This window comes from Dromiciops gliroides, chromosome 5 (genome assembly GCF_019393635.1).
Source record: "Dromiciops gliroides isolate mDroGli1 chromosome 5, mDroGli1.pri, whole genome shotgun sequence".
Lineage (NCBI taxonomy): Eukaryota > Metazoa > Chordata > Mammalia > Microbiotheria > Microbiotheriidae > Dromiciops > Dromiciops gliroides.
The window spans coordinates 70691060-70705782 of record NC_057865.1 but is presented as its reverse complement, the minus strand read 5'-3'; the positions used below and the strand labels follow the sequence as shown (position 1 = coordinate 70705782).

Sequence of the window (14723 nt, the reverse complement as noted above, 5' to 3'; positions counted from 1 at the left end):
CAGTCAATTTCTCCTCCATTTCAACACAGCTGCCAAATTGATATTCTTAAAGCACAGATCTGACCATGTCAATTCCTTGTTCAAGAAGCTTCCGTCTCTACAACAAACCATTAACTCCTCTGCATTTCACAATCTGACTCCTCTGTAGATTTTTAAGTAGATTAAAACTATTCCCCATATATATTCTGTGTTCTAGGGAAACTGGCCTATTTGGTGTTTCCTACCCATGGCAGACATCCCTCATACCCGTGTACTGGGTCTGTGTTTTTGCACAAGTTATCCTCATTCCTTGAATGTTCTTTCTCCTCATTTCTGCCTCTTGAACCCTCAAAGGCTAGGCTCAAGTGCCAGCTCCTGCAGGAGGCCCTGTCCAGATTCCCCCACTTGTTAGTGTGCCCAACCCTTTCCCTCTTCCCCCTATTTTAAACCACTCAGTATTTCTGTAGGCAGTATATGGGACCCACTCACCTAGGGCAAGGTTGGCTATGGGGACCCCCCTGGGGGATTGACAGTATCTCTTATAATACCATGCTTTCATGCTCCATTCCACTGTGGCCTACCACAATTATTAGTATTATAATTAATAATTATAATTAATATTAGCCAACAGTGACTAGCACCCTGTTATATCTAACCAACTAACATCAATTGACTTTTACAAAGAGATACTTATTTCCAAGATTATAGCAAGAAGCTAAGTCCAAACATTTCTTTGTCATATCCCCTATACCCTCTGTTTCTTTAGGAGAGTGGACTCAGATTCAGCACAGTTTCTACATAGCATTGGTCCCTCTGAGTTTATATTCAAATTCAATCACTGCTGGATAAGTCCTTGTCTCAGCTACCACTGGGGCTTTGTCTTAGGGTTCCTCCTCAGTCTGCAGGGCCTCAAAGATCTAATTATCTGGGCAGTTAGACAGATGAAAAACAGGAATCACTAAAGCTAAACTATTATAAAATGAAAACAGTGAAACAGTCCATGCTTTGGTTCTTGCATGTCATTATTGGAGACCACAACAACAATGACAACAACAAGTAGCAAAGATCATTTGATGGCAAGTCCTCTGACCTCAAAGAGATTGCTCTTTTCACTCCAATAAGAATTCATTTCTTGATTCATTCATTCAATTCCATCATTCATTCCTTGAACTATAAATGTGTGTTCAATTAAACTGAATTAATTAACAAATATGTATGTATAAGGCACTCTGTGAAGTCATTAGAAATGCAAAGATGCTAAGACAGCTTTTGCCCTCACGGAGATCACAATTGCCTAAATAGACAAGGAAATGTGTATAACTAAGCTTATAAGTGAGAAAATTCCTTTTCATAGGTGATGTGAAAGCTGCTGACATAGCTGAGGAAAATTTTTATCACTTGGAACATTTTATCACTGAAATAATATCAGATTAATAGTTTAGAATAACCAAAAGTCTTGAATGGAAATAGTAGAGGATTTTGTAAGAGACACATTATTTGTGAGTGATTCTGATAGGCTGTGGCTCTTGAGTTGGGTTCCAAAAGATCCTCTAGTTGAATGACACAAGCCAAGGAGTTGCCAGAAAAAAAAAAAAACACCAACAAATTTCATCATAGCAGACGAACTTAACTGAGTGTCTCTATCAACTTCAGGGCCCACCCAAAATATTATACCAGGGCTTGAATTAAGAAATAGGAATACCTGGGGGCAGTTAGGTGCACAGTGGATAAAGCACTGGCCCTGGATTCAGGAGGACATGAGTTCAAAATCTGGCTTCAGACACTTGACACTTACTAGCTGTGTTGACCTGGGCAAGTCACTTAACCTTCATTGCCCCGCAAAAAAAGAAAAAAAAAATAGGAATACCAATGAAGCTTCCACAGTCTTAAAAATGTGAAAGTCAGAAACTAAGGAAAGTTTTCAATTTACCTTTCATAAAGGGTTATAGACTATATTTCATATGAATTTAAAGCAGCCATCAGAAGTTCTGCATAAGATCTTTTCTCTACTTTACTGTACAGACTACACATCTGCTAAAATTGCCAAGAACGTCCCCAAAATAAATCAATTGTGATTTTCATAATATTTTACTCATAAATCTTAGGTCCACATTCTTTGCAACACTGATTTAGATTCAGGATCCAAGTTTCCATCTGCACTCCATTGTGACAAAGCTATGCACAATTTTGCTAGATTAGTTAATCTCTGTGAATAATAGAATTAAAGAGTGTTTATTAAATTGCTTAGCATGTACAAAGCAGTGTGCTAACCACCTGGGAATACAATTAGAAAAGCAAGATGAACCTGCTCTCAAGAGTCCCATTCTAATGGAGGGAGGCAATATGGCAGCCGATTCAGCTGCAGATCAGATGAAAGGCTCATGGTGTTTGGAGTACAGCTGTAAGGCAGCTAACAATGGATCTTCTTTAATGTTATTTCTACTGATAAACCATATCTATTTCTGAGTCAAACCATTTAATAACAAAGTTTGTGGTGAGTACTTTCATTACCCATCTTGAGTAGCGTATATTCCAGAGGAAGAAGAGTTTTGTAGCTTTTTGTGGAAGCAATCCCCAAATTTTATCTCCCCCGAGGTTTATCTCCCCTGATTGATGGCTGCAGGTACTGGGCTGGAAAACAGGGCTGGTAGGAATGGCTTAGCTCTGCGTTTTAGGTGTTCTTGAGGTAAGGCCTTGTGCCTCAGTTTCTCCATCAAGAGAGTGGAGACTTGCTTATAAAACATTTGAGTCCAGTGAATACATGAACACAACTTTGCAAGTGGTGTCGAAAGTCTGCATTGCTGGTCTTTTTATTTTTTTAAGGCTGTGTTTCATTTTGTTCAATTAAATAGCATTTAGTAAGCATATAGCATGGGCAAGGAGCTGTGCTCAGCTCTGAGGTTACAAGAAAAAAATAGCAAAACAGTTCTTCCAAAGGAGCTTATCTTTTAAGACATTTCTGTTGTTCTGTGTGTTACACTCTTTGTGACCCCATTTGGGTTTTCTTGGCATCTCATTGTACAGTGAAGAAACTGAGGTAAAAAGAGTTAACTGACTTGCCCAGGGTCACACAGCTAGTAAGGATCCAAAGCCAGATTTGAACTCAGAAAGCAGTCTTTCTTCCTGACTTCACGCCTCATACTCTATCCACCGCTCCATCTAGATATATATATTTAGTTTAATAGTCTGTTGCTCTAAAACTCACCTCCTCAGCACCCACATTTCCTTTTGCCAGAGTCCATACCCAGAAATTCTCAGGTGAACAATTCCTGGATGGAAGACAAAGTAAGGCAGTACAGAGGGATACCCACTGGGAGAACTTATTAGATATTTCTCTTGGCTGTCAACATTCTTACTTAGGATTTTTGTCGGGGGTATTTAAAAACCATTTAACAACTTCAAGAAACTGCCTGGAAAAAAACTAAGAATCTGTTGTTATGTGTGAGCCGATGCTATTCTATCTATAAACATTCCAAGAAAGCCGGGTTCTTATCCACTCCTTGATAGATAGATCAGAATCCATTACTTTGGCCTTACAACAGTTCCATTGTAGTTAGATCACTCATCAGTACTTATTAAGCACCCAGTAGTCACAAGACAGGGACTCAGACTGAAGAATTGAGAATGGAATTACACTGAAGGTAGGCCTGAGGCTGTGTTCACTGGCCCAAAATATAGCTACAAGCTTTTCTCCGGATTATTTGTCCATTTTAAGGTTTGCTTCCATTGCAGCAGGGTGTTCAGTAGATATATGTGCTAGGCATGAGTCAGAAACACCGATTTCAAATCTAGCCTCGAGCACTTCATAGCTGTGTGACCATGGGCAAGTCACTTAACCTCCATCTGCTCCAGTTTCCTCAACTGTAAAATTGGAAATAACAATAGCACCTACCTCCCAGGATTGTTTGAGGATCAAATGATAGAATGTTTGTAATTTTGCCTGACAATGCCTGACACATAGTACGTGCTTAATAGAGTTGCTTGTTTCTTAGTGCCTGCCTTTGGAGTCACTTGTGTGAAAATCTGCCTTCAGTATACTCCAAAGACTAAAATCCAATTTAGACAAACAAAGCTAGTGTTCTCTATCCTCTCAGACTCTGTATTCACAAGACTTAAGTCCACTCCAGAAGTCTCACTACCTATACAAGAGGGTCATTTTTTTTCCCTCTGGTTTTTGCTCCCTCCCTGGAAGTCTCACTCTTGAGAAATCTCCAAAATAAATCTTGAGATGACTTACACTAGGTTTTTCCCAATATGGGTAATAAGGCCTCCTACCCCTCTCAGTGGGCACTAAATATACTCTATGGGACAAGCTGCCTTAATTTCACCCACTATGGAAAATATATGACACAAAGGACTCACAGGATCAGATGAATACAGAAAAATAAATCACTCCAACAATATACTACACACACATACACACATACACACACACACACACACACACACACACACACACCCCAGAAAAAAAAATTTAACTGGGAGGACTACTGAACAAATACTTTCCATTCCTCTTAGACCTATATCATCTGAGAAACTCATGGCAATAGAGAGATTGGTAAGATTCAGATTGCTTGTGCCCCTGGACCCCCACCCCCCACTCCTAACTCAGGTACTAATCATCTTAGAGGCAGCAAGAGTCACTGGAAACCAAACAGAGGAATTCCCTCTGTCTCCTTCCCAAGGTGTGAGATTGCATAATCTTTCTCTATGGATAATGGTCTTTGGTCAAAGGTCCACACTCTTGTAATCTCATCAAGTTGATGGGTGAAGGAGGGGAAATGATCAGATTGATCAGGGCTTCCCCAATCAACTCCTTTTATACAGTAAAGAATTGTCATTTTTCCCATAAGTGATATCAACATCAAATCTAACACTGCTTTGACTGAATTAATGAGAAAATTAAAAATTAAGTGGAAAATAGTTTTCATATTATTTTAAATTGCCAACAACTAAAGCATTTTTTTTTAATAAAGATATTCTGTGACTCACAGATAGCTGTCAATGGTTTTCTTCTGTTAGGGTTCCAGCTCTTCCTGGAGCATAGTAAATTTTCTCCAATTTTTCAAAACAGTTCCCTTTTTGTTCAGATAAGGCCATCAGTGGCTTCCTCATATACCTTTCAGGGAGGGTGAGTGGCAGGAGATGTTCCCCTCTTACTGTCTCACTTTAGGTACCAATGTCATTCTACATATGCTATACAAAAGGAAAGGGGGAGGGGAGGTTATAAATTTCAGATCTCCCTGCGTTCCCTTCTCAGTCTGGAATATTTTTTCAAAGGAAATGTGTTAATATAGTGGTTATATTCCCAGCCTAGTCTACCCTTCCACCCCCCCAACCCCCACACAAATCCTAAAATAATAGAATTAGTACTATGATTCAGCTACATTATGGGATTAAACAGCCTTTTGTGGATTTTTAAGAACCACCATATTTTCTATGGGAAATTACTAGAGTTCCAAAGAACTGACTTACAAAGAAACTTTTAGATCACAACAGTCTTGTAAATTGGGAAACTTACCTATATTGGTAATTGTAAAGGAAACAATATAAGGTAAAAGACTGCCTGTAGCTTTGAGTCTAGTTATTTACATTTTTAAAAATAATTCCAACATTTACATTCTCTATGAATTTTACAAAATATTTGCTATTTTAATCCTTTCTGAACTTGTTTTAAATTTTTGTTGTTGTTGTTTTTGTTTTTGGCCCGCAATGGGGTTAAGTGAGGGTCACACAGCTAGTAAGTGGTCAGTGTCTGAGGCAGATTTGAACTCAGTACGTCCTGAATCCAGGGGCCAGTGCTTATCCACCTAGCTGCCCCTAAAATTTATTTTTATAAGATTTCAATTAAATCTTAAAGAAAAGTTACTTCTTTGTATTTTGAGTATTCTTCAATAATATTCTTAATTTCCTCTAATACCTTGAACATAATTTCTTTCTAAATTGTCATTCATATATTTCCCACCTAAGGAATTTTGAATTTAATTACTTAATTAATTTAATATTATCTAATATGATTTTAATTTCATTTAATTACTTTAATGATTTTGTTTTAAAATTCAGTCAGAAAAACTTCATAACTTAGACTCCAAACAGAATCTTCTTATTGGCTCAGACTAGATGCAAAATTTAAAGTTGGACATTGTTACTGTATGCTTCTTGTATACCCCTATAAAACCACTTGTATTGCACCAACATAAGAAATGCACATTGGATTTTCTTCTGATATTATTGTCCTTTAAAAAGTTCTAATATAAGCTGTCATAAAGGATGGTTATCTTTTCCTTCCCTGCCACTTCTTAAAATGGAAATGGATTGCTGTAAATAGGGTCCTGTATGCTTTCTTTGTAAATTACATCATTTATATGGTAGTACCACTTAATATAATTGCCATTTCACCTAAAATGGAATAAATTTTAATTGCAGTTCAACCTTAATTATGATTTTGGTGTTTAATTTTTTGCAGTTACCCACTGCTCTGTGTATTAATTGTATTTTGCGTTGATTCTTTTCGATATTAATGTGTCCTGGTGTTTATAGTCTTTTACTGAATTCTAAAATGCCAACTTGATTTTCCATATTGCTTCAACCCAAAATTATATGATGGAGTTGAGTGGTCAAAATGGCCTTCTGGGGACAGTGAATCTGAACTAATTTCTGACAAATTGATAAGATGATGGAAGATATTGAGCTTTTACTACATGGTATTCGTTTAAAAAAAAAAAAACCAGGCCACTGATTCCAGAGTGCCTCAATGGGATCAAAGCCAGATTCTGAGGCTTGAGTAGCTTCTGGGAGTGTCAATGGAACTAAATATTGCTGATTCAAAGACCGGGACCTGGCTCAATGATTTTATTGAGAGTGCTAACGGATGAATGTGTACCTAATTCGATGAAACTGGGTCTGACCAGGTCAGGATATTGACTGAACTTAAGCTTGAATGAGGTGTTCATCAGGCCCCAAAGTCCGTCAGGTAAGACCTTAAAATAATGCCAACCTAGGGAAAATTGCTAAATCCCTCCAGGGTCTCTCCCTTATTCTCTTATAGACGTCAATCTCTCCTCCCTCCACCCACTATTCCCGTGCTCCCATCCCCACCCCTTTCTGGAGCTTGTATAAATCTCTGATTGGTTTTTTACATCACTACTGGTGGTGTCAGAAAAGAGATCATAAGCAAGTACAGTTTACTCTGAACCAGCCCCCACGCAGTTGTGTGGGGAAATCGAGGGAAGGCTGGAACAAAAGCTGGCCAGAAGCCTGGTGGGCTAAAAACAGGCAAGCCATAGCAGGAATATAAAGGTTGGGGCAGAGGGCAAAGAGTAACAGACTTCGAAGCAGGATTTATCCCTATTACAAAGCATTCTTTTTTTTTTTTAAGGTGGTTGAAGAAAGGAGTTGGCAAATGCCCATAGCTGGTGAGAAGGGAAATCACACAGTTTACTATGAATCCATCAAACAGTTCTGCCAGGGGGTTCTTGGGGGGTAGGTTGGCAGTGAAGGGGCATCTCAAATCTGGTACTTTGGCATTAGATATGGGAAGGCAGTACACAGCAAGTAAAGAAGAAGGAACTGTTACTTTTCTAAAAACAGGACAATTCCCCCCAAAAAACCAGGAGTAAGGTCAGTCTTTTGCGTGCCTCCTTGGCTCAGCCTTGCATGAGATGGACGGACATGGCTGAGCACAGACGGAAACGACTCCCGGATTCCCAGGACACCCAATCTCCACCCTCCAACCGCCCAACCTATTTGTCCAACCTGCTTTGTGTTTCTATCCTGCATCTGAATGGCGATGGGAAGGGGGGCGTGCTGAAGTCAGCTCAGACCACTCAGACCTTTTGTGTTCTTGGATGGTTACAGGTAGAATAGGAGCTGGATTGGAGTTACTAGGCTGTCCCTGGTGAGGGAGAAGAGGAAAGGAGCAAAAAAGATGTGGAGATGAAAAGACAGAAAGAACAGAACGCCAGCCTGGGCTTCAGGGAGGGACCTGTTTTCCCCACTTGCTTTTCGGTCATATAGGCAGGGCCGAGTTATGCCCTTTAAGGATAAAGCTACCAGACATCCCACTGTCGTCTCCCTAACGCCCGCACCCTAGCCAGGAGTATAGCTTCCCTAGCAGCCGCCTCAGTGCCTCCTTTGGGGAAGCGGGAGCAGGGGCGGTCTGAGGGCTGGAGATGGGCAAGGAGGCGTGGCCAGGGGGCAGGGTTGGTCTGGGTCTCAGGTGAGGAGATTGGGTGAGAGGTGCTCAGCAGCGGCGCAAGGAGAAAGATTCCGGGGCGGTGGCGGGGGGGAAGGGAGACAGCAGGCAGTTTGGGTGAGTGCGTTGGGCAGAGCTCGAAACTGACGCACCAGTCGATCCTCCAGCCCCCCAGGAGATAGACAGCTTGGGGACGCAGAGAGTACACAGAGAGTACTTCTCTGGACTCCACAATTTCGGGAGATGAAACCAACGCCCCTAGTGCTCGCGGAAGAGACTCGTGATTCCGACTTGCTCTCTGCACTCCCTCGTTGTGCGGCCAAGATCCTGGGTTCCTTGACTAGTCTCCTTTTCCAGCTCTCTGTAAATTGCCCTTGACAGATCTCCCTCATCGCGAGCCAAGTCGGAATAAGTCCCGATTCGGGGTGTGTCAATAAGCGCCAAACACTGGGGAAATGCTGTGACCTCAAGGTTTCCAAAACATCCTCCTTCCGTGGTATCCGCGGGGCAACCATCTACCTAGAGTGCCTGATCCCCCTGGTCTCCGCCTGTTTGTTCCATGGGAAATGTTTTCTCTACTCTTGTGCGCTGATGATCTTCAATAGCGGCTGTCTGTGAAATGAGCTAGGAAGAAGCCTAGGGTGAGGGAACCCAAGGGGCCAGTCAGAGGTTGGGGTGAACACCTCTCCCAAGAGGGACGAGAGTTGCGGGGGGGGGGAGAGAAGCTATAGGATAATCCCCTACATGTGCCTTGCCTGTTGCTGGAAGGGTTCAGCGAACGCCCAGCAGAAGTGGACAGAGGTTCCTCCCCTCCTTCCCCTTGGGAATCTGGGGACACAGTAGGCTTGGTGCCATAAAAATAGGAACCGAGGAGTACCTGGGCTTCTAAACAGAATGAACGGGTGGGGCTGGACGACAGATATATCTCGACTTGGATCCAGATTCCCCCTACTGTCCTCCTTTCCCCTCCACCCCTGGACTGCAGGGCACCCGAGACTGGTGAACAATGGAGCGGGTGGGCAGCGCCCCGGGCACCGATTCGTGTAGGCTGGGTTACCCCCTAAGCAGCTCGCTCAGACTCCCTGCCCCGGGTCGTCTCTTGAGACAGATGGGCATCTTACGCTTAATCGATTTCACTTGGCTTTAGTAGAATTGGCTGCCATCCCCCACCCTATCTTTGAGGGTGGAAGGCGCCGTCCACCTCTCCTCCAACACTTCTCGAGACCACTATGGGAGCTGAAGAGGTCAGGGGAGGCAGGGGTGGGGCTGGGACAGCTGTGCCTCAGCTGTTGGGTGCAGACAAACCCGCTCCCCTTCAGCGGTGGCAGCGGAGGCAGCGGTGGCAGCACAGCAGGCGACTTGTGAGTTGCAAGAACAAGCTGCCGCCTCCCCGGCGCTTCACACTCCCTCTCCTCCAGGATTTGAAGTCACTTTCTCTGCTGCGGCTACCGCCGCCGCTACCCTGCACTCATCTCCCCGGTCCCTTCAACCCGGGAGCTAGCAGCATCCTACAGGCAGATCACACGGAGGCCCTGCCTTGCTTTGCTCGCTGTACCCTTCTCTTTTCACTGCCAAGGAGAGACTGCCTACTAGTTGGCACCAGACCCATTGCCCCTGGCGCCCTCCTTCCACACATACACCTCCTACGCTTAGAGAGCCCTAGGGGGACTCAGAGAAACAGACTGACTGACAGCACTGAAGGAAAACTTATTCTGCGCCCTGCCTCTTATCAGGCGATTACAGGCGAGCTATCGGCGAAAGAGGGAGGGAGGAAAGGGAGGAAAAGGGAGAGGAGGGAAGAGAGGGGAGGGGAGGGGAAGACGGAAGGAGAGAGGGAGGGGAAAAAGAGGCGGGGGTGCAGTTTGTGAAACTCCTCTCTGTCTGGGCTCATCTTTTCAATTGCTTGCTTCTCTCCTTCCCGCAGACACCCCCGGACCTCCCTGGGCGCAATCTCGTCAGTTTCAAGGGGGGGGGGGTTCAAGAAAAAAAAAGACACTGGATTATTCCCCCTCTTCTCCTTTCCTTTTTGGAATTTGGCTTCAGGCTACTCGTGTCTCTCTTCTCTCTCCCTCCAATACCGAGACCTCCCCCACCCACCAGCACGTTTGGATTTTTTTTTTTTTTGAAATGGCCGGGGCAGCGGCTCTTGGAAGAGGAACAAGTGTGGGAAAAGAGAGAGGAAACCGGAGCTAAATGACAGGATGCAGGCGACTTGAGACACAAAAAGAGAAGCATTTCTCCCGGATCAAGGCAGTGTTCCGCTGCTGCTTGCTTTTCTCCAAGTCAGTCTGAAGGATTTTCAAGCTGCTGGAGGACTTGGGGCTGTCCAGAGGGCAGTTCTTTTTCCCCCCCCTTTCCCTTTTGCCCTCCCCCTCCTATTTGTCTCCTTCGCCCCCTCCCCGGGTCTTTCTCTCTTCCCGTGGCTTTCTGCGTCCTGGTTGAGGAGAATGGATCGGGGGCTGCTCCTCCTGCACTGCGCCGCGCTCACAGTCGCCCTAGCCAGCGGAGTTCGGAACGGTAAGTGACAGCAGGCGGCGGGAGAGGCGCGTTTGACAGCCGCACGCATGCCGCTGGGCCCCGGGCTGGAGGGCGCAGGAGCCCCCGGTGGGCGCTGCTCCCAGTGAGGAGTCGCCTGCGCCTTCTAGCTGGGTGGGCACCTCGCCACAGCTGCTCTAGTCGCAGGCACTCACTAGTGTTGTCGTGGCCTAAAGGAAACTTTTTTTTGGAGGGGGGGGGGCGGTGCCGAGATGTTAAACATTTTACACCAAGAGGATTTCGAAACCTCTGTGTGTGTGTGTGTGTGTGTGTGTGTGTGCGCGCGCGCGCGTTTCCTCTGTTACAAAGCAAAGCTGCCTAACTTACCAGATCAACGCACCAATTATCATAATAATGTTTCCTCCCAAAGGCAATTAGATGAGAATCCCTTTCAAAATTTTGATGGCTGGTGAAAGTTAATGAACACTTTAAAGAGAAAACTTCCTGGCCCCCTTAGAATCCCAAATATCCAGCAGCCTCTGGGGTGTGTGTGTGTGTGTGTGTGTGTGTGTGTGTGTGTGTGTGTGTGTGTGTGTGTGTGTGTGTGTGTGTGTGTGCGCGCGCGCGCAGGTATTGGTGTGGGGTGTGTGTTTTCCGAGTATTCCTAGTCATCTGTCCCCTAATCCTGTCCTGAAAGTCTGGAGTTTGAATGAAAGTTATGTAGTGTCAATAAAGGAATCTGATATATCCAGTATGGGAGACGAACCTATCTGAAAATCCCTACTGTTCAGTTTGGTTTTAAAAACTCTGTGGGTTAAGTAAATGACAGAACGTGTGGGCTATAAACAGGACCGTGTAACATAAATAATGTTTTTAAATGTGATCTGGCTGTAGGGTTGTTTGCCTCCCACTTTAAAGTAGGTGAAGGCAGGGACGTAAAAACCTCTTTTCAGTTAAGCCTTCAGCAATTATTATTAACTAATTATCAAATATTTGCTTTTGCCTGACTTGGATTTCAATCAAAGTAATTAGAAGAAAAGAACATCCACTACTTATTGTGGTATATTGTTTTAATAAGAGACCACAAGTGGAGTGTTTTATACTGAGAGGAATTTAAATCAGGGTTTTATGATGGAAGTTAATCTCTCTAATATGTTTTCAGGAGGCTGTGTGATTTAAGCAATAGATTTCCCCCCTGCAACCACCAGTATTCTAGCAATATGCTAGGAAGGCAAAATGTGTGAATGTTAATTTGTGACTTATTAATGAACTCCAGTTGGTGGTATCTTTCTGAACTCTCATAGCAAGGGCATGGGGGGGGGGGGAGAAGAGAGAGAGAGAGAGAGAGAGAGAGAGAGAGAGAGAGAGAGAATCCCCTCTTCCATTTGAATGAGTTTAACTGACTGACCAGTCCTAGGAAATTAACAGCCTTTCCCCACCCCATTCATAACAGACTTAGTATGTATGGTAAGAAAAGTGCACTGATGGTGGATTTGAAATCAAATGCAAAAGGTTGTAGTTGCTAATTTTCTACAATGTCATATTTCTTCAAATGTTTAGCGGGAATAATGGGGACTGGTGTTAAAAAAAAAAGCAGAGATGCAATCATCAGTTAGAGTTGGGGGGGGGGAGCTCCAGAAGCAGTGGAGTCACCAAGGCCATCCTCTAACTTATCAGAACTCCTAAAGCCATGTCCACCTCCTCCCAAATGCCAGAGCCTGCTAAATTAATTCATTAACCTTATTTAGGACTAATGGTCCTGAGTCATTAGAAATTGCTCTTTCTTAATCAACTGTTAGAGAGATTTAACAGAGCCAAGGAGTCTAGCAGTCCAGTTATCTTATTATACTGTCACTTTCTCAGAAGTCACAGATTAAAGTGCATTGGTGGTACTGAGCCCACCTAATCGTCTTCTGAAGGGACTCTTGTCAAGTGACTAGAAGCAGAGCTGCTTTATTTCACTCTTTTAACAGATGCCAGATTCTGCCATGTTGTTTGCACAGAGCTGGAGGAGACTTAATGAGACGGGGTCACTTTCCAAGTTCTCTGCAAATTTAGAATAATGCAAGACTCTCAGTAGAATCACATAACAGAGTCCAATATGATCATTAGCCGAGATGTTGAACTCCAGTCGCAACATCGTTTTGGTCTTGGCAAGCATAAGGCTTTTAAAAGCCAAAAAAAGAGGAGAAACCAATATAAGTCTACTCTAGTCCAAGAAACGTGGTTAGAAACATCTAGTCATTGAGAAAACAATAGAATTTATATTGTCTTCTTTCTCTCTAATTTATGGGAAATGATTTCTGTAATGCATGTAGCTTTATGCATTTTTGATGTGCATTTCATCTTTCATTCCATTTGACCTGGTTTTCCTGTAATAAAATTCTGTACATTTATAAATTCATGCTGAGAGCAAAGAATGCCATTCTCTTTCCACAGGGAATCTATTAGATGCTGTATTAAAATCTATATATACCATTACCGAAAAGTTGTGATTGATAGACATATTTCTCTGGTGTCATACCTGTTCCTCTTCCATAGTTTATGCACAGATTTTTTTTTTATTGCTGAAAATTAAGCATCAGTAAATGTGGCAGCCTTTCAAGCTGAAGCTCTCCAGTATGAAATCCATCATAAAAAGTGACAATGAAAATCGACACTGAACAATAAAGCAGCCTCAGAGACTGGTTTATTTAGCTCTTGGCGATCAAGTCAACATTTGGCTTTTGGAAATGATGAGTCTCAAAACCATTAAGCCCACCTTTCCCAGGATGTTAGGCTCTGGTTTACCATATGGGCCACCTATACTTCCTGACATTGACTGTCCAACAGTTAGGTAATTAGAAATAAAGCTGTGTGATTATTTATTTTTCTTTCTGCATCATTACTTTGATCTAGTCTCCAGGCCTGAGCAACTTTACTCAGAGAAATAATGCAGAATTATTTCTGGTTCACTAAAATCACTTTGTCTCTGCTCAGTCTGCATTTCAAGAACAGAGATAGCTTGAAAGTACTGAGATTTATGACTGATAAAACAAAAGAAGGTTTGGCGTTAAGCAAGCTTTAAGCAGGGACTATGAAGACGGTCCCCAATGACCAATGACACAGACCAGGCTTATCATCAAAAAGCAACACAGGGGGTCAAACTGCATCTCTTAGTCACCTTCCACTTAGAACTTGTTACTTAATAAGATTACACTTCTTGGAGATAATTAAGTCTAGCAGAAGGCCCCTAGGGACCATGTTAACATCAATTGAGGGGATTTAATGTTTTTAATGCTGGAAGATCTTTTTCTTGGGAGAGAACTTTGGGGGGAAAATCCCCTTTGGAGTACCTATGGTAATTTCAAAGGAAGTCCTCTATACTGTGCAAAGGCTTGGGAGATCAAATGATAATCTTTGTTAGAACTATTGCAGACAACAATACTTTAAGAAGGGGGAAGGGAGGGGTGAAGAAATTACCAAAAAGTTTCCCTGAAAAAAAAGTTCTGGAAAGTTTAACACCTGATAAATTATCAAAGAAAACTAGAATGTCAAACTGTCATTTGTAAGGAAAAGATCAACTAAAGCATGCTATTTTCATTCCAGGTAAATGTGGTGATAACATAAAAATTGTAAGTCCTGGGTACCTTACTTCTCCTGGCTATCCTCATTCTTATCACCCAAGCGAAAAATGTGAGTGGCTGATTCAGGCTCCAGACCCATACCAGAGAATTATGATCAACTTCAACCCTCACTTTGATTTGGAAGACAGAGACTGCAAGTAAGTCCGCTTATCTGAACAGTGCACTATGGCACCATCTAGCGGTCAGAAATGTCTATGGGTTGAGCAAAAGTAGAATGGGAGAAAGATAAAAACCAGCTGAGGTGTGGAGGACGGGTTTATAAATGAATAAAGAAGAATGTGAAGCCAGATCGGATTATATGTTAGCGGTATAAGATATTAAGGTTGTCTTTAGTGACTTCTGAGCCCCAAATCATGCAAGATTATCTTTAATTTTGTAATCTCTTTGTCTCCTATAATGTAGGAAAGAGCCTGTTAATTTTTGCTCTTTAAATTCTTAGTGTTTCTATA

General features: G+C 42.9%; 1 protein-coding gene across 4 annotated transcripts in view; it reads left to right on the top strand.

Annotated features, from left to right (window-relative positions):
* Positions 1 to 8338: 8338 nt before the first annotated feature.
* The window catches only part of NRP1 (neuropilin 1), a 184008-nt gene continuing 177623 nt past the window's right edge, over positions 8339 to 14723 (top strand). For 3 of the 4 annotated variants that reach the window (XM_043965792.1, XM_043965791.1, XM_043965790.1), the window contains exons 1-2: positions 10044 to 10690; positions 14237 to 14411. In XM_043965792.1, the coding sequence (XP_043821727.1) occupies positions 10621 to 10690; positions 14237 to 14411 (245 nt within the window). In that variant the 5' untranslated portion in view covers positions 10044 to 10620. Of the gene's footprint in view, positions 8815 to 10043; positions 10691 to 14236; positions 14412 to 14723 lie in introns of those variants that run through there. The other variant, XM_043965789.1, reaches the window with a different exon arrangement.